Raw genomic sequence first — 20,580 nt, forward strand, 5'->3', positions numbered from 1 at the left:
ATCTTTGATACACACACTATTCAACCCTATTTTTTAGTGTGTTTCTTGCAGTTTCAAGCTTCTTGCTCTCTTTTTGTGTATGTCTGTTGTTATGATATGTTCCTTGTTTATTCAACTTGTTTTTTGATTGTGTTCTTATCTTATCTAACATGTCTTTTGTAATGGTCTTATCTAATCAATGAAATGCATTGCTTTTAAGTTCAATTGTATGAATCTATTTCTTTCATTGATATGAATTTTGCTATATGGTTACTTGAATATGTGGGCTTCTCTTTCTTTTTGGCTTTGTTATGCCAAAAGGGGGAGAAAAATGGATGTTCAAGACCTTTGTGCTCACTTTAACAAAGTTACTTTGTTAAAATAAAATTGCAGCTACTAAATTTTGTGTAAGTGTTGAGTTACCATAAGTTCAATAAGTGATCAAAGCAACAATGCCTGATATCTAAGATTGAAGATTGGTTTTGCATGATCAAAACCAAAAGGGGAAGATTATTGAATGAAGAATCATTTATCTCAGTTTAGTTTTGATTTTGATATTTTGCATGCCAAAACACATTTAATAGGTGTGCCATTATTTCAAATGTTTTAGACTAGGTATGTGTGTTGTAGATTAGTTTAGATTCCTTTCTACATGCTTAGATGATTATCAAGTGTGATTTTAGATTGATAGATCCACAAGTTTTTAGACCAATACATGTTCTACATAAGGTATTCAATTTCAAGTTCATGTAATCAATTACATTGTGTTAGAACAAGTACAAGAACTTGCTTCTATTGAAATTTAGCTAAGTCCCATCGAGATAATTGATTATCACTTGTTGTAATCGATTACAATGTTGGTTTCAAGAAGAAGGAAGGCTTTGTGCATCGAGATAATCGATTACATTGCTTTCAAAACTTAAGGAACTCCCCAGATGTTGCAATAATCGATTACCAAATATTGTAATCAATTACGATTGCTTCTAAAAGGTTATGCTCACTACCACAAAACCTATTTACTACGATGCACTAACAACATCGATTGGTAGAACATCGTCCTAGAAAATAATGGGATGGCAGTATCATAATTAAGTTGTAAGTTTAAGGACGATCATTAAAATGATCGTCGTAGTGCTTCTCTGTACATAGACGATTTTATCCCACTGTCTTTGAATGGTTATATTTTTATCGTTTTTTTCTCTCTCTTATCTTATCGGTGGCAGTAGAGACCTTTCATTTTTGTGACCCTTTATTTCTTTTCTTATTCTCTCTTCTCTCTCTTAGGCCGAGAATAATTGATTTCATTCTCCTTCAAGAACTCCTCAAGGAGGCGTTTAGCTCTTTCAGGATTAGAACTCTCACATTCAATCTCATAGAGTGTTCCCAAATCAAAACTGGTTTCATCCACCTCCAATTTCAAACCCTTCCAATCCTTTTTCAGTTCCAAATTCCTCTTGCACCCTTTTCAAAACCCTAGACTCCACCGACCCCAACTTTGCCGGCTCCGCCAAGCATTCGCGTCCTCCTCCACGCTCCACCACAATTCCCCATTCCCAAAATTTCTCATTCTCCCTTTCCTCTCCGAACCCTCGATCACTCTCACGCGCTCCTATATTCGCTCCTCCACCGTCACTCTCTCGAACAACCACAACACCATCTTCATCACATGGTCATTTTTTTTCTTTCTAATTCTCTCTCTTCCTTTTTTGTTTATCTGATTTGTTCTCATGCACCAATAACTAAATCCGCGAATTTCAAGATTTTTTTTTTGTTGAATTTTGTTGCATTGGAATTTCTGAGCTGGTTTCGTACTATTTGATCTAATCGTTTAACTTGAACGGTGACTTTTTTAATTTTTTGAAAAAGAATTAATCGTGGCATTTTCAGATCTGATTTTGGTGTCTCGATTGAGTTTTTCCCAAATTGATAGATTAATATGATAGTTATATTGCAAATTTCAGTTTACAACAGCTTGTGATGCGTGATGTGTTTGATATGTGGATAAATCGATTTTGTGATCTGACATGTGGATTGATTCAATTTTTATTTATTTATTTTTATTTTATGAGGCTGAGCATGTGGATTTAACTTGTTTTATGAGATAATTATGCGTGGAATTTTCAAATAAGGCATATATTCTTGTTCTGTTTTTGTTTTTGGTTGCATATATTCTTATTCTTATATTAGATTTATTTTGGTGATGTTTCTTATATTAAATTTATTAATGAGTAAATATGATTTTATTTTGGGATTTAAGTGACGACAAACATAACACGGCTTTTTATTTTTTATTGATGTTTACTTATTTTGGACGATACTGGGGTTGTTGAATTATTATTATTTACTTCGCTAGTTGGCGGCATATTCCTATAATATTTCATTATTCCTATATTTCTTCGCGCCCGATGCATTTTGTTACGCTCTTTTTAGTTGTCTTCTTAACCCATAGCCTCTATTTATTGAATTATGCTGTGAGTCTTTGTTTGTTTGGTGCAATTTTTCCCTCGTGAGTTTAGTAGCTTGTTTGTCTCCATCCATACCTTGTGCTACCTTTGTGTCTCACTCTCCATATTTAACAACTTGAGGTATTTTTATTTTTTTTTGTAAACGGAAGATGGATTTTTTTATTTTTTATAATTTGATTGTTTCACTGTATTTCAGGATATTGGTTTTAAAGCAGTTGAGCACTCTCCTATGATGATATCTTTACTATTAACATTTTTATGAGACAGCGATGCAATTGTTGTAAAGCAGTCTATTGTTAGTGGCACAAATATCTTCTGTAGTGTTTTTGAGGAGTTCATTGTGCAGGTACTTTCTCTTATCCCTTTGTCTTCCTTCATAATTGCAAGCTAATATGCAAAAATACATGCCTGAGTTTTTCTTTAAATGTTCTATGTAGATTAAGTTATCTTTAAGAATGCATCGTGCTGATTATCTCATTGGTCTGTGTATACACGATGATCATGATGGCTCTCTACCTTTTCAACCTTTATCTTTCATTGGGCTTGGGCTTGAATGGAGCTAGCATGATCCATGTATATTAACTATAGAAATGATATGAGGTTATTGATTTCTGTGGGTTCTATGGTCTTATTATTATAATTTGGCTTTAGACCAGATTTATTGAGTGTTGGCATATTGATTATTCCAGTGGTTCTTCTAATGTCATTGTTTAATGAATTATTATTTTTAGGTGGATTTTTCAGCTCCTTTAATGTCCTTTTCCTATTTGTTTTTTAAATAAAGAAGGAATACATCTCATTCCCATTTCATTAAGTGATTGTGCTAAATTTTATCAAGAACTAATGATGTTGTCAGTAATCCATTGTTGTTTTTGGGATGAGAGGTGGCTAGAAGATATTTGGATGTGGATGATTACTTCAAGGATGCTGTTTTTGGGATTTCTATGGAGGTAATTAGCTTTTGATTTTTAATCCATTGTTGTTGCCATTATTGTTTGGGGACTATTGCACATTTATGCCATGTCTTGTTAAGTTTTACTATCTTCTGAAATAGGGAAACTAATTTTAAAAGTTAATCTAATATATTTTAAGAAGCAATGAAGATATTATTGGTTATTTTCATATATTCGAAGAAAATCATTCCTATTCTTTAAATTCCTTCTAAAAAGATTATGTTCTCTCTTTCTCTAAATCTCGCCCTCTAAATTCAATATATTGATTAATTTGTAGGGAACCTTTGTTGAGGGAATAAAGGAAGAGGTTGTACTCTCCCCTGCGCATGCTCTGTCCCTTATAGCTGTCGGAGAAGGTAAATATGCCAGCTAATGCTGAATTATTAAATAATGTGTCATATTTTGTTTTCTGCTTGTGCCTTTAGTAAATTGTTATTGTAGTTTATGTAATTTTAACTGAGTGTCACTGTTAAGATCATGTGAGAGAACACATCCCAGTCATTTCTTCAATGCTTTGTGCTATGCACTTCTATACGGATATGTGCAAAAGAGGGACTTACATAGGTTGTAACAAACTTTCATATGTGGCAAGAAGTGTGAAAAGCATTGAAATAAATTTAGAGACTGAAACGGGATTTATGTGAAGAGGGAAAAAAATGAGGTTGGCAACCAATTGGGTAGTTTTGGGTGGCTCTTGCAAATGGGCAGAAAAGTTTTTCTTCTATAATTTCTTACTTCCTATCTTAGTAGAAAACCATTACATGATAGCAGTAAATATCAATCATATAGATTGACTAAACCAAAAATCTTTGGGCTTGATGTGTGAATTCATATAGCAACCCAAATTGAAATTCTTCTATTTTGTCTTTGAATGGCAAATAAATTGACCTAAACTAAAAGAGAATACGGACAACTTTTACCAATTCTTCAAAATCTTTTCATTTTTTCTTCAGATAATACTATTATAAGCTGATTAGTGATAATTTGATAATTTTATGGCCTACAGTTAAGGTTAGTATATATATGCATTACCATATTTTGCTTTGATATGCTACTCTGCTTAGTGGAAGATCTTTTAGAAACTCAATAAACATAATTGCCATGTCTGCTCCTCTAGTTTATTCCTCAAAGCACATTCCAACAAAGCCAGCAACTTTCACACAAGAAGAAGTGGCTCTTCAATTTCCCAATCCAGGTTCACACACTTATAATGATTTTTTTTCATCCATGTAAAATTATTTTTGTATTTTTAGTTCTTATAAATTATGTTTGTTTTGTTTTTAATCCTTAAATAAAAAAAGTGTTATTTAAAGCATCATGAAGACAAAAAATAAATCAAACATAATCAGTAAAAAATTAAAAATAATTCTATAAAGACTTAAAATAAAATAAAAAATACTCAATTATAAAGATTAAAAAATATTTAAGTCTTAAAATATTTCTGATATGCATAGGACGTCCGATAGATTTATTAATTCTCTGTTTTTAATTAGTCCTAAGGTCACATCTCTCTTCCTTATTTGGCCAACTGATCAGTAACTTGATATGGTTGGGATAGTTCACAAAGTCAAAATGATGAAATGAAACGAAACTACAATGTCTGACTAATTGCTTAAAGACTTAAAGTGCATTGAAGTTGCAATTACAATTTTGCATGTCATTCTAAATTTCCTGTTTTAAAACTAAAACCTGCACATGCCTTTATATTCTGATCTTGTAAAACAATATTCCTCTAGCTTCTTCTGGGGTGGGAATAAAAACATGACTTGAAAATGTTATCTAATTATTTCTTTTATAAAGTTGTGATAAAACATGCAATAGGAATAAGGACAGGTTATGGATTGGAAACAATGGGATGTCTTTGTATTGAATGACTATTTATTAGTATTCTTTTTGAATATTAAAGTTACTCTGATTTGTTTCTTGTCAAATTTTCTTCTTTTGATCATTCTGATTTGCTGGTGATTTCTGGTTCTGTTTATGTGATATAGCTTTACTTTTTGATATTTTGAAACGTTGTCTGCCACTTTTCAGATTACAAATTTTAGAGGGGCAACTCATCAGCCTTTGTTGAAACGTTATGCTGACATCACAGGTACAATCACATTTTCTAAAATTAGTTTGGCCGTCTGTTGAATGTTATTGGTTTTCAGGGGCCTTATTAAAATTTACTTTAAGATTGACAAGGTGATAGATACCAACTGGTAAGGGAATAAGGACTGAATTTTATTCAAAGAAATAGAACAAAAATTACAAATTACACAGGAAATTGAGTAGACTAGTTAATATATAGGTTTCCCCCAAGATGTTTGAGAGCCTGGTCTCTCCCTTCCTAAAAGCCCACTCAAAAACTGCCTAACCCCCCCCCCCCCCTTGTTGTTACTCCAGAATTTATACGTATGGTCCTAAAAACACACACACCTAATTAAAATAACAATTGCTTGAAATAACTACCATAAACAACAACTTAAACAATTCAATCCTATTAATAAATCTTAAGTTTTGGCTCTCCTCTTATAATATTTACTTATAAGAGGCCTAACAATACTCCCCCCCAAAAGAGTCACCTTGTCCTCAAGGTGAAAAGAAGGAAATTGGTGCATGATGGTGTCTACTGGTTCCCAAGTGGCTTCAAAGTCTGGGAGGTCAGTCCATTGAATAAGTACCTCGACAATCCCTGCAGCAGTGTTACGCACGACTTTTACAGTAGCCGATGTTACCTGCAACTCCAACTCCTCCGATAACATAGGTGGTAAAGGTTGAGGATTCACTGAAGGGGAGAGAGCCTTCTTGAGTAAAGAAACATGGAATACCAGGTGGATTTTACCTTCCGGTGGAAGGGCTAACTCAAAAGTAACTGCCCTAATTTGTTTTGTGATTTGGTAAGGACCATAAAAACGTGGACTAAGCTTCTCATTTGTCTTCCTAGCCAATGACCGTAGCCTATATGGCTGTAACTTGAGATACACCCAATCGCCAACATTTAATGGTATTGAACGCCTAGATCGGTCAACATACTTCTTCATTTGATTCTGCGCCTTGGCCAAATTTCCTTTGAGATCATGTAACATTTGGTCCCTGTCATTAATCATCACGTTTACCTCTTCCACAGTTGATGGAATAGTGGCTCCTTTCAAAAGATGGGGTGGGTCACAACCATACAAGGCTTTGAAAGGAGTCAATTTCAGAGAGTTGTTGTAGTTGGTGTTAAACCAAAACTCAGCCCAACTTAACCACTTAGGCCATTGTTGAGGTTTAGTCCCTGTAAGGAACCGCAGATAAGTCTCCAAGCAACGATTGACCACCTCGGTTTGGCCATCTATTTGGGGATGGTAAGCAGAGCTAAATTTGAGTCTAGTGCATGCCAATTTGAACAATTCTGACCAAAAGTGGCTGAGAAAATTTTTGTCATAATCCTATACAATTGAAGAAGGGAACCCGTGCAATTTAACTATCTCTTTGATAAAAACTTCAGCATCCTCTTTTGTAGTAAAGGTATGGCTAAGTGCAAGGAAATGAGTGTATTTAGTCAATCTATCAACCACAACTAAGATGACATTTTTTTCGTGAGCCTTGTGTAGCCCTTCAATGAAGTCCATGGATATATCAGCCCACACTTGAGTTGGTATAGGCAATGATTGAAGAAGTCCTGCTGGAGAAAGAGCTGGATATTTATTCATTTGCCATGACTCACATGTAGCTACATGTTGCTGGATGTCTTTCCGCATTCCCTCCCAATAAACAACTTTTGAAATTTGTTTATAGGTTCTAAAGAAACCCGAATGTCCCCCCATAGCCGAATTGTGAAATTCTTGTAGCAACAATGGAATTCGAGAAGAGCCATTGGAAAGCACTAACCGTCCTTTATAAAACAGTTTCTGGTTCAGAAATTTATAGCCCGGATAGGAATTAATATCTTGTATCAGATCATGAATGATTCCTTGGAGCTTAGGATCATGGTGAATTTTTGTTTCCCAATCTTTTATTTGCTCAAAGTGGACTGCTAGACAAGTGGCCTCAGATATCTTAAGAAGGGGGGGTTGAATTAAGATATTACAAACTATTTCCCCAATTAAAATTCTATCAAGTTATAAATTCCCTTAATAATGAACTTCTTAAATATTGATTCAAATAGAACAATTTGAATATGAATATAAAACAATAATAAATAAAGGAGTTTAAGGGAAGAGAAAGTGCAAACTCAGATTTATACTGGTTCGGCCACACCCTTGTGCCTACGTCCAGTCCCCAAGCAACCCGCTTAAGAGTTCCACTATCTTGTAAATTCCTTTTACAAGTTCTAAACACACAAGGACAATCCTTCCTTTGTGTTTAGAATTCTTTTACAACAAGAGACCCTCGGTCTCTTAATCCCTTTTCAGAATAAAGAAGAAGAGAAGAAGAAATCTCTCTTGAAAGAGATAGATTGAACAATTTGAGCACTCAAATAATTCCTTATTGAATCACAAGTGTTTTGGCCAAGGAATTTGTAAGAGGATAAAACAATTTTGCTTGTTAAGAGGATAAGACCTTTTTGTTCCGAAAAACTCTTAGCAAATTCGTGTCTCATGTCACATATATATAAGCCTTTGATGGCCATTCAAGAAAAAAATGAAAAGATGTGACTGTTGAGAATATTTTCTGAAAATCTTCTCTGGTAATCGATTACAGTACGTGTGTAATCGATTACAAGCTTTAAAATTTGAATTAAAACGTTCAATAACTGCTGGTAATCGATTACCATATATATGTAATCGATTACACAATGCAAATTTTGAATTCAAATTTTAATAGCTGTTGTAAATCATTTTTGGCCACAGGTAATCGATTACATCCTCTGGTAATCGATTACCAAAGAGTAAATCTCTTGAAAAACACTTTTTAACTTAAATTACTTGGCCAAACCTTTTGCTACTTCAGTTAGGAATTCTCTTCCTATTTAATATACCCTTCCTAAGACTCTAGAGACTGTCTTGATCATCCATCTTGAATATCTTTAATTTCTTTGTCTTGAATAAAGCTTTGAGAAGCATGTGGTCCTTTGGCATCATCAAAACATTTAGCTTGATCCTTTTTCTACATGGACTAAAGACAAAGCTGAAAATTTCATCTTTCTAGAGAGAGCATCATCCACCCCATTTTCCTTTTTTGGTCTATATTGTATCTCTAAATCCAAACCCATGAGTTTAGAGGTCCACCTGAAATATTCATCACCCATTACTCGTTGTTCAGTTATGAAGTGCCTTCCCAACAAGTAGTGCCTCCATTTTTGGACAGCCATCATAATTGCCATTAATTCCCTCTCATATACTGACTTCATTTGCACCCTGTCGCAACCTGCCCTTCGGCGGGAGGGTGACGCGAGGGCTCACGGGTGTGTCTTCCAAGAAAGGATGATGCACGGAGTCACCACCAACGTTTATTCAAGGAAAACGTCGGAAAAACCGGAAAGACGTGGTCTACGAACTTTAAGTGTGAAAGGTTCGGGAGTGGTATTTACGCACGGGGAAGGTATTAGCACCCCACGCGTCCGTCACAAGGGACGACAACCTTTAATCGAGTTTGCAAAGATGACTTCAAATTGTTTTATTTTCCCTTTTACGTGTCTTTTTGTGTTTTTATGCTTTTTATATTTTTTATCTTTTTGTGGTCGACAAGGGTGTTTCCCTAGCTCCTACGTATTCCTCAATTGTGATAAGGAAATCAGACCTACGTAGCTCTTTCAAAATGGGCGAATCAAGCGATTCTTTTTACTTGGAAGGTGGTCATTTAAGGCGTTGGACCTTAAAATGATCCATTTTACTTGGTGAGAAAGCTAAGGCGTTGGACCTCTAACCATCTCACGAGGTCGACAAAAGTGGGGCTTTTGCTCTTATGTATCCTCCATCGAAGAGGAAATCAGACCTACGTAGTTCTCGCAAAAGCGGTAAAGTTACATGTTGATTTTATGTTTTTGAACGGTCCATGTTAACCGATAAAAGCAAAGATGATCGTTTAAGGCGTTGGACCTTAAAACGGTTTTTAGTGATTTTTTGCAGACAAAGCTTGATTTGTGAATTGATTTTAGCCTTAGTTTTCTTTGGTTATTAGTCAATTGATCCAAGGAAACTTTCAAAGAAAAACGTCCGAATGATTTTTTTGGATTATTTTATTCAAAGATATTTTGATTGTTTTATTATTATTTTGCCTTTTTTTGGTTTAACCGAGATTATAACGTGACTGATCGGTTAGATTTTGTTTTAACAGTGATTAAACGAGATTACAACGCAAATGATCGGTTGAAATTCATTTTATCATTTATTAGGTGAGAAAACGGCTTAAATAAACGGTTAAAGCACTTTAAAATTGGAAGAAAAGAAAACTGAAAGTAAGCGAAATTAAAGTGAAAGTACACAAAACAAGTAGGGACCACTAAGGGTGCATAAAATGAATTGAAAGATTCGATTTCGGGAACTTACTAGTTGAAGACCGAAGAACGATGAAGAACGAACGAAGAACGGTGACGAACGATGAAGAACGATGAAGAATTTCCACAGAATCACTTACGGAAGCGTTACACAAACACTTCGACTCAATTTTTTCTTCACGAAAACGTGTTTTTTGCCCAAAATAGCCGAAATGCATAGCTAAGGGGTGATGAGTATTTTTTGAAACAGCCCCCCTCCCCTATTTATAGGGAAAAGGAGAGGTGTTTGCCGCCCAGAGACTTAATGAAGAAGATTTCTAAGCGCACCCGAATTACTAAGTTTACCCCCCTTTTCGTATTTTATAGAAAAGTTACGGAAGTGTTTCGGATTTGATTTTCATCTTTTTTTTCTCTTCCCTTTCACCAATGTTAAGTGAAATATGCTTACCCAAGGTTTTTCGGAAATTTTTCGGAAGCATTACGGAAGCCACAGAAGCCCCGAAAACCATTTTTCAAAAGCGTGGAGGAGCTTGCCGCCCAGTTGCTTCCTCCTTAAGCAACCCAACCTAGGCCTAGACTCAAAATGCTATTTACACCCCTATCTTGATAAGTTCACCCCCTTTTTTCGTAATTTACGGAAAAGTTACGGAAGCCTATAGGACTTGGTTTTCTTCTTTTTTTCTCTTCCTTCTCACCCATATTAAGTGAAATATGCTTATTTAGGGTTATGGGAATTTTACGGAAGCATTATGGGTGTCCCGGAAGCCCCGAAAGCCCATTTTTTAACTAAACGGGGGAGGTGGTTGCAACCTAGCTAGGTTGCTTCCACCTTAAGCAAGAAAATGCCCAGAAACCTCTAGAAGAACCAGATTTGAAAATTATTATTTGCACCCCCATTTTACTAAATACACCCCCTTTGCCCCTTTTTTGCTGATTTTTTTTCCCGTAACGTTACGAAACTTCACGAATTATGTAACGATACTTGTTTTCTTTTCGTAATGTCACGAAACTTTACGGATTATGCAACCATCCCCTCTTCAGCTTTTGGAATGCTACGGAACTTTACGGATTGTACAATAATGTTTCCTTTCGACTCCCGACATTTCGCGGAACTTCACGGATAGCTTAACGATGGGTGTCAAGTTCCTCGAAGCGGTCGAGCGAAGGTTGTATGACATCAAACAGTGGTACCCGGACGAAATTAGGGTATGACACACCCTATCAGATAAAGTTTGGCTGAGAAAAGCCATAGGTTTGCCCTCCTGCATTAGAACTGCTCCTAGCCCTTTGTTGGATGCATCTGTTTCTATAATAAACGTTTTGGAAAAATCAGGGACTGTCAGAATAGGCAATTCAGCCACAAATTGCTTTAAGTTTTCCAAGGCAACTTGTGCTTCATCATTCCACTGAAACTTATCTTTCTTCAACAATTGAGTCAAAGGTCGGGCTATCTTACCATAGTCCTTAACAAACCTTCTATAGTAACCCGTCAACCCCAAAAATCTCCTCAGAGCCTTAACATCCTTGGGTATAGGCCAGTCCAACATAGCATCAATTTTCCGGAGGTCTGCTGCAAAAATGATGAGAGTTTGGCTAAAAGTACATTTTTTCTTATTAGCAAACAACTGGTTCTCCTTCAACAATGCCAAAATAGCCCGTAAATGCTCCTTATGGTCATCCTCACCTTTGTTGTAAACCAGAATATCGTCAAAGAAAACAAGTATAAATTTCCTCAAATATGGCTTTAGCACCTCGTTCATAAGAGATTGGAAGGTGGAAGGTGCATTGGTGAGTGCAAATGGCATGACAACAAACTCATAATGCCTTTCATGAGTCCGGAAAGCCGTTTTATGAATGTCCTCCTCACGCATCTTGATCTGATGGTAACCGGATCATAAATCCAACTTTGAAAAGACCACCGCTCGTCCCAATTCATCAAGTAGTTCGTCTATAATAGGAATAGGAAACTTATCTGGTATAGTAATCTTGTTAAGAGCCCGATAATCTACACAAAAATGCCATCCACCATCTTTTTTCTTCACCATGATTATAGGACTAGAATAAGGACTAACGCTAGTTCTAATTATACCAGAGTTAAGCATATCATCTACTAACCTTTCAATTTCATTTTTCTGGTAATGTGGATACCTATACGGTCTGATGTTAGGAATATTAGACCCTTCCTTCAACCGAATCGCATGATCTTGCCTCCTAGGGGGTGGCAATCCTTTTGGGTCTTGAAAGACTGATTCATACTCTTCCAAAATCGATTCTGTCCAAGCAGGATAAATTGATGACTCTCTACCTTCCCCTTGCAAGTGACAGCACTTCACCAGGAATCCTTGATCTTGATCACTTAGAGTCTTTAGGATAGATTTTAAAGAGGCTACAACCCTAGTTAAAGCCGAGTCTCCCTTCAATGTGTGGTATCCGTTCGCAACTCGAATTTTAAGAGTTAATTCACGAAAATTTGCTCTTACTTCTCCTAAACTAGCCAATCATTCCATTCCCAACATCACATCCACTCCTCCAAGATCAAAGACATAGAAATCTTGTGAATTTTTAGACCCTGCATCTCCAATGTCAATTCGGAACATATCTCTTCACAATCTTGCTTTCTCCCATCACCCACCTCTACAGTATAGATGGAGGTTGCATTCATATCTAATTCCTGTTGTTTCACAAACGTGGCTGAAATAAAATTATGTGAGGCTCCACAATCAATAAGTACCATGACTTGTTCCTTCCCAATCTTACCCCACAACTTAATTGTTTTCTTTGATGAAAGGCCATCAATACTACACATAAATAACTGGAGGTCTTTTGGCTCCCCCTCTTCCTCAATTGCATTAGTATCCCCTGTTGTACCCACTTCTTCATCCTCTCCGGTCAACACTAAAACTTGTAACTGTTTGTTGGCACACACATGGCTTAGACCAAACTTTTCATCACACCAGAAACACAATCCCTTCCTAGACCTCTCTTGTAACTCCACATCTATTAACTTTCTAAAGTTTCTTCCTCTGAAGGTATTGGAAACCTTCACTACACTTCCCTCTCCGGTAAAACTTCCAGTCCCGGACACATTGGATTGTTGCTTCGCTCCCGGTTCCCACGTCACTGTGCGGTTACTGCTGTACGTCCTCATTGACCTGCTCATTGCACTTGTTGGATTTCCCCCCTTGATGGACAACTGGTTTTTCTCATCCACTCGCTGTGCACAATCCATTAAATCAGACAAACTTTCTGTTGGATGGAGCTTTAACTCTGCCCTAATTATTTCCTTTAGTCCATTCAAAAAAATGCCTCTCAAGTACGTTGTTTCTGCACTCTTTAACGGACCAGCATAGAGTTCAAACTTCTCTTTGTATTCTTCCACTGAACCTGTTTATTTGAGACTCAGCAGCAAATCAAAAGGACTGTCAACCAAGGTGGGTTGGAAATGCCTAATAACCGCTGTCTGAAAATCCTCCCAATTTGGATGGTGCGCAGAAAACTCCCACCATTGATACCAAGTCAGCGTTTTCCCTTCCATTGCTACCATAACCGTCTAGAACTTTTCCTCTCCAGACATCCCCGTCAAATCAAAATACCTCTCTACTCTGGTTGTCCAGCCATATGCATCCTCCCCATCTAAAATAGGTATCTCTAACTTCCTCCATCTATCCACTTTGTGTCGTCCTCCATTGTGACTTCCGTGTGTTTCACCTTGAGGAATTGAGTGGCTGTGTTCGCTGCTCGCTTTTTCCTGTCTTGCACGGATTTCTTGCACTGCGACCTGCACTTCCCTTAACTGTTCAGCGCTCTTCTCTATTGTTTCACGCATCGCCAGTAAGCCTTCAAACCCCCTCTCCAATGCCTCCATTCTAGCCTCCATGCTACGTGTTGACACCATGAATTTGTCTCTAGGAACTTGTTGTTCTGATACCAGTTGATAGATACCAACTGGTAAGGGAATAAAGACTGAATTTTATTCAAAGAAACATAACAAAAATTACAAATTACACAGAAAACTGAGTAGACTAGTTAATACATAGGTTTCCCCCAAGATGTTCGAGAGCCTGGTCTCTCCCTTCCTGAAAACGCACTCAAAAATTGCCTAACCCCTCCTTGCTGTTACTCCAGAATTTATTCTACAATAACTGCTTAAGGCAGTTACGTATGGTCCTAAAAACAAACCCAAAATTTATTTTGCAATAACTGCTTAAGGCGGTTACGTATGGTCCTAAAAACACACACACCTAATTAAAATAACAACTACTTGAAATAACTACCATAAACAACAACTAAAACAATTCAGTCCTATTAATAAATCTTAAGTCTTAGCTCTCCTCTTATAATATTTACTTATAAGAGGCCTAACACAAGGCTTCTCCGACTATAAGCCATTCTATGCATGAACTCCAAATGCAAGAAAATGAAGATGAAGATGAAGTTGAAGTTGAAGATGAATATTATCTCGAGGAAGATGATGCTTCTGAAATAAGTACTGATGATGAAAACTAGTTTGTTTTTTTTCTAGAGGTAATTACATACATAAGAGTTTTTATTATGACTTTTGCATTTGTTCATACCAAAATTGCTAAAGTGGATAAATAGTGTGTTTATATTGGTGGCGAGAAACTCAAAATCATGGTGGCATCATGAAAAACTAGAAGCAACTGTGTTGCTTTGCCTTTAACGTGAAAAATCTGTATTGATTTTGGCAAAAGTGAAGCCAAACCAAACATGCTAAAATGTGGTTAAATAAAGATGATTTTAACTGAGTCTGGAGATCCTGAAAAACCCATTCTGCAATTGTTTGGGAATTTATTATCCTCTTTTGAGATTGCTTAAATTATTGATAATAATGTATTGTTTTTCTTTTGCCACTTATTGCCAATAAACCTTTTCCACATCATTAATTCTTAAAACTCAATGAGGATCTCAGTCAGATTCTAGACTTGGGCATAGCTGATATTGCGCAAAAACTACTTGATTTATGCAAATTTTTGTTAACCTAAAGAATTTCTTCTTTGCTTCTTAGCCTATCATAATAAAAAGACTATTTTGCAATTAGTAGCCACTATCTAAATTGCTTCTTAGCTGGTATATTTGGAATGGGATTCTTGGAAGCTGCATATGTGGATAACGGTGCTGTGGATGTCCAAGAAAGTGCTAAGAAGGAACGTGAGCGAATTGAGGAGTTGCTTAGAAGTAGAGGAATTAGATATGGCTCTTACCCTCGTTTCACTGTTTACGTTAAAGGCCAAAAGGTTCAACTTCAACCTCTCTTTTTCTTCACTCACATTGAAAGTCTAACTATATCTGATGCTGGAATTACAATTATAGGTCAGTATTAAGTTTCAAATTCCTCCTAATTGTGAAGTTTCACAACTTATCGCAAATCTTACTGCACATCTTGGAACAAAAGCTGAAGGCCATGGTGGTGGTTCAGACATGTTATTACGAGCTTGGGACAGGTACTTCATTCTCAATTTCTGTAATTTAGGGAATATTAGCACTTAGCAGGCATGTTTATGGCTTATGGTACATTGAGTGTCATATTGGATCATCTAATGTGAATCCAAATATGCTATACTAACTTATATGTGATGATACTGTTTCTGATATGCTTTTTCATTTTTTTTAACTATTTAAATTTTAGTTTTAGAATCATGCAATAAAATAAAACCACAGTCTGTTAAATTTGAGGAATAAAAAAAGTGTATGTTAAGTGTACATTCTCGGATGTTCGTTTATCATTTTTCTTTAATCTATGTAGGCTAGTTCTTTTTTTTTTTTTCATTTCCTCTATGAGAAAAAATAAAAATTGTTCTCTACGGTCTAGGGCCAAATGTCAACTGACATGTTGCATCATTGAATTGGTCCATGGTTAGATAATTATTTTTAGAAAATTCTACTTTTTATTGACTAAACTAAAAATAAAAACAAACATTTTACAGTTATTAACATATTCATCTTATTTTTATATTTTAATCAACCCATAGATATTTAATTTGATTTTAATAATTATTTTATATTAAACTAATGTTAGGATTTAACTATAGAGTATTTTTTTAATTATGTATAGCTATCCTTATATGTCTGCAGTTTGCCAATTGAGAAAACAAGATCATCATGTGTTCTCAATCTTCAAAACTTCTTGAAAGGAGTTTTTTAATTTTTTCGCTCTACTTGATAACTGTTAGCTAGGTGGTGATCATGACGATTACTTTTGAAATAAAATATCTAACAACATTGAATATTCATCCACTTGGGGGCTACTTAACTACTATAATTTAGTGTTCTTCTTTGAACTTACTCTGTACTTCTCCCTTTTGTTTTTATTTTTTATTTTACTTGTATGCGGTTTCTACTTTGTATTTTCTATTGGAATTGTAGCCTTGTAGGACACTTTTTTTTGTCATATTTTCCATGTTGGTGGGTTGTTTAGATTTTTTTTTTTTTTTTGCATTTGTAGGTGTTTTTGCTGTTTTATTTAAAGAATGAGTTTGAACATTTCCTTTTTTATTCTATTATGTTCATTTTTGGGGGAATTAGGTGCTTATTTAAAGAAGGCAAAATTACACTTTTTTGTCTCCCAATTTATCTCTAATTTCGGATTTGGTTCCCCTATAATTTAATTCACAAATTTAGTCCTCCAGATTTATAAATCCCTACAAAATTGATCCTAAAAACCCGATTTGGACGTTGATCGTTGACCTCAGACGTTGACTGCCACGTGTCAATGCCACTAGGGGACTAAATGTGTAAATTAAACTATAGGAGGACCAAAATCAAAATTGGAGTAAAACTTGGGGACCAAAAGTGCAATTTTACCTACAAAAAATGAAGTATTTACAGGAAATCACTCAGACGTTGACACGTGGCATTGACATGTGACATTGACACGTGACAGTCAACGTCTGAGGTTAACGGTCAACGTCCAAATCGGGTTTTCAAGACCAATTTTGTAGGGATTTATAAAATTGGGGGACCAAATTTATGAATTAAATTATAGAAAGATCAAATCCATAATTAAAAATAAAGTGAGAGACCAATTTTGTAATTTTGCCTTTAAAGAATGAGTTTGAACATGTCGTTATGTTATTAGGCTCCATGAGGAGTTCTTTCTTCGAGGGGAAGTTATAATGGAACAAGGAAATGTTGTGGATCAACTATATTTTGTCTGCCATGGAGTAATGGTATGATTTTATATTTCCACGAACCCATTTGCAATTGCTCAATTTCTATTTTTTTTTTCTGCTAAGGTTTCTGATATTTTTAGTTATAGCTTCTTAATTATTTGAATTATAGGCATGCTTTCTATGCTTGTCTTTTTAGCCATTGGACATGATTTTTATGATTTGGTTATTTTCATCTCTTTTTGATCAAATTTTATTCTCCTAAGCATATTTTAAGCATGGAGCAGATGCTGCTTATTAATAATCTATAATTCTACATATTTAAATATTGAATCATGATGAGCAGAAAACTATAGAAGGAAAGAGAGGTAAAGAAAAGGAAGACTAAGTATAAAGAAATTAGAGGTTGAGAAGGAGAGCGATAAAGGTTAAGACAAATTGACAAAAGAGTAGATATATATTGGCCTGGGAATTTAAAAGCGGGTAAATTCTTTTAATGCTTTGAGAATTTGATGTTAATTAATTTAAGTGTGTGATTGACTAAATAAAAAAATCAGCAAAATAAAAATTAAATAAAAAACTGGTAAACTAAATAAAAGAAAAAACTAGTGGATAATTAATTTACATTAACTTGTATTGGGCTGTATAGAATTATAAGAGGAGCCCCATAGAAGAATTCGAACCCACTATTAATTTTTAGCCAAAAAAAGTAGTGTTACTAACTTGTAAGAGTAATAGCATATAATGAAATTAGCTGGAGATAATTAAAACTAGATATGCATATTGTGCAGACATAGCAATATATTGAAATTAAATAAGTTTTATAGTAGGCAGCTTCGTTTCTTACTTTTTTTTTTTAATTTCATATTTATTTATTTATTTATTTATGAATATTTGTATAATTATATTTTTTCTCAATTTATATTTTAGGCAAATTTAAAATTGTTCAGAGTTATTTATTACTTGTAAATAGTCATATTTAAAAGTTGTCATAACTAGTAATATATTACTGCCTTTTTCAGCACTAATTTGCTAATGAGATTCTATTTTCCTATAAAGGAATGGAAGTGTGGTTAGAATTTTTAGGAGCATTCCTGCTGATGTTCTTTGTTGTAGTTCTTTAAGAGTTAATAGTCTTATTAGAAATCATGCCCAAAGAATAGTCTTATTAAAAAAAATTCTGATTGTCCAGACATCTGAAGGACTATTAATTTATTTACTTAAACATTCACTTATATTTTATAACAGTGATAATATATTTTGCTTTGTAAAGCATCAACATGTGTGGACCCCTGGAAGAATTAATGTTTGTGATGACGTGAGTAATGAGAAAGAACTGCTATGCTTACTTGTTAGTGGCGTTTAAGGAATTCTTGTGATAAATTAAAAAAAAAAAAAAAACTGTTATGCTAGCTCAAACACTCATGGCTCAATAGGGGAAATCTGAGGATTTTAAGGGTAGAGAATAGATTTTTTTATCTATACAAAACAAAGATAGTATTAAATAATTTATAATAATTTGTATATTATTTTATATTTAATTAATTGAATTAGACTTTTTCAATAGAATAGAGTGTTGATATTTGAGTTCAAAATAAAAGTATTGATATTTGTTCCATTAAAATTTTTGGTCCATTGTCCATCCAATATACTTGATTAACAGCATGTATAAATATGATTAATCTTATTTTATTAGTAGTTAAAAAATATATAATACAATTTAAAATTTAATAAATATTGATATGTAGTTAAGAGTTGGTTAAATTGACATGCAATCATTGTTGGTCCTAAGGAATGTTTGGAGGGGTGATGACACTAAACTTATGATTGAAGGGTACAAAAAACATACTTTCAAATAATTAAGGGATTAGTGTAATATATAAGGTGTTTGACCCCCCTTTAATTCAAATCTGGTTCAACCCTGTAATATGGCCAATCTATGCTCCTCTCATTTGCATCATTAATAGGCAATTTGGCATGTGCCCCTTGTTAATCTGCTACACTAATATCAGTTCCTCTTTCAATCATTTTATTTGAAAACTAGAGTTGATGAAAATATATAATACTACATAGCCTATGAAAATATAATATTACATAGCCTGTGAAAATTTTAAAAATCAACTTGTTTTTGTTACATAGCCTGTGAAAATATGATATTACATAGCTTGTGAAACTTCTTATTGACTATGTCCCAACTTGTCATTTCAATTGTTGATTTGTAACTGCTATTTATTATGTTCTTTTTCTCCAGTTTGCTTTGATGCAAGTGTGAATGTGAAGACATTTATAAGACTAATACTTGATAAGTTGTAAATCTGTGGGTTTGTTGGCATTTCATTAGTGATTCAGTGAGTCTATGCATGACTATGATTTTATCCTTTGCAACCTAAAGCATTATCAGTCCAGAAGGTTGTGGCTGAATTTAATTTCATGATAACTTCTCTTATATTGTAGCCTTTTTGGTTTTAATGCTGGGAAGTTGAAAATGGAAAAGAGGATAAATCTGAGCATGAGTGATCCTGATCTTGTTCCATTTATTATCTAGGTTCTTAAATTCATTCCATTTTTTTTCAATTTAGGTTGTTTGGAATTATTATCTTCGAAGGCCGTTCGCATGATGAAATTGGTGCTTAATGGTGTGGATACGACTTTCATTAACCTCATTCAACTTTGCTTAATTAAATTTGACTTCACATGTTTTTATTAAGTTAGCCATATATATTTGTACTAACCACATTTTGTTAGCAAAAAAATAAAGAATGATTGCTTAAAGTTAATTTTGGTTAAAAATGAAATGGGTATCATCTATGAATATCATTTGATATATCAATTTTATAAGACGGTTCTTAGCTAAGACCATCTTAGAAAAGACACTTTTAAAACGGTTGTTAGCCAACGACCATCTTAGAAATGATACTTTCTAAGATGGTTGTTAGTTGGAACCGTCTTAGAAAGTCCACATTCTAAAACGATTGTTTGCTAACGACCATCTTAGAAAGGATACTTTCTAATACGGTCGTTAAGTGAGACCGTCTTAAAAAGTCTCTACTTTTTAAGACGGTCATTTGCTGACAACCGTCATAGAAAGTTAGACTTTTCTACGATTGTTGTTTTATAACTGTCGTTAAAAGTCTCAAGTTTTAACGACATAAGATATAAAGATGATTTGAAACTGTCGTTGAATGCCTCTATTAACCGTCATTAAATGCCTTTTTTATAGTAGTTGCTTGCTCTATGTTGATCGAGATAATTGATTGTCAATTGGTGTAATTGATTACCAAGATTTTGGAAATGCAAAACAAAGGGTATTTGATTGAATTAATCAATTACAAGGTTTGGTAATTAATTATAGTGATTTATTAGTTAAAATTTATAAATACCCTCTCCTGTTCTTTCTCTCTCGTGACTTCTTTTACGAACCTTAACTTTTGAAATCGCTTTCTAAGAGTCAAAAAAAGTTTTTTTTTTCACTGCATTCCTCCTGAGAGACTAAGATGCCTAAGAACCACACAATCTTCATGATGTATTGATCATCATAGTTAAAGCTTGAAGAGTTTCAATCTATACTGAAGGTGTACTCAATCCTTTAACTAATGATTTCTTTGTTGAAGTTTAATCTTGGTTAGGCTTACCAAGAATAGAGTTGATAG

The 20,580-nt window shown here is 34.5% G+C and overlaps 1 protein-coding gene across 4 annotated transcripts; it reads left to right on the plus strand.

Annotated features, from left to right (window-relative positions):
* The first annotated feature begins 1,184 nt into the window (after positions 1–1,184).
* On the plus strand, positions 1,185–19,725 carry LOC100806110 (uncharacterized). Of its 4 annotated transcripts, none has more exons than XM_041014696.1 (9): positions 1,185–2,790; positions 3,329–3,394; positions 3,675–3,753; positions 4,515–4,592; positions 5,432–5,492; positions 14,863–15,058; positions 15,135–15,265; positions 16,900–16,990; positions 19,510–19,725. In XM_041014696.1, exons 6-9 carry the CDS (start codon positions 14,903–14,905, stop codon positions 19,546–19,548), a joined length of 417 nt encoding a protein of 138 aa, XP_040870630.1. In that variant the 5' UTR covers positions 1,185–2,790; positions 3,329–3,394; positions 3,675–3,753; positions 4,515–4,592; positions 5,432–5,492; positions 14,863–14,902; the 3' UTR covers positions 19,549–19,725. The 4 variants fall into 4 exon arrangements, with proteins under 4 accessions (XP_040870630.1, XP_006578508.1, XP_014630188.1 ...); XM_006578445.4 differs by lacking the exon at positions 4,515–4,592 and having other exon boundaries at positions 1,185–2,564; positions 2,641–2,790; positions 14,866–15,058; XM_014774702.3 differs by lacking the exon at positions 4,515–4,592 and having other exon boundaries at positions 1,185–2,564; positions 2,641–2,790; positions 14,889–15,058.
* The last annotated feature ends 855 nt before the right edge of the window (positions 19,726–20,580 follow it).

Source organism: Glycine max, chromosome 4 (genome assembly GCF_000004515.6).
Source record: "Glycine max cultivar Williams 82 chromosome 4, Glycine_max_v4.0, whole genome shotgun sequence".
Classification (NCBI taxonomy): domain Eukaryota; kingdom Viridiplantae; phylum Streptophyta; class Magnoliopsida; order Fabales; family Fabaceae; genus Glycine; species Glycine max.

Excerpts from the sequence above, each read along its gene's own strand:
- LOC100806110 (XM_041014696.1), top strand. The coding sequence starts at position 14,903 with ATGGGATTCTTGGAAGCTGCATATGTGGATAACGGTGCTGTGGATGTC. Across the intron at positions 15,059-15,134 it reads TTTACGTTAAAGGCCAAAAG|GTCAGTATTAAGTTTCAAAT; the intron begins GTTCAACTTCAA and ends TTACAATTATAG. Across the intron at positions 15,266-16,899 it reads TTATTACGAGCTTGGGACAG|GCTCCATGAGGAGTTCTTTC; the intron begins GTACTTCATTCT and ends TTATGTTATTAG.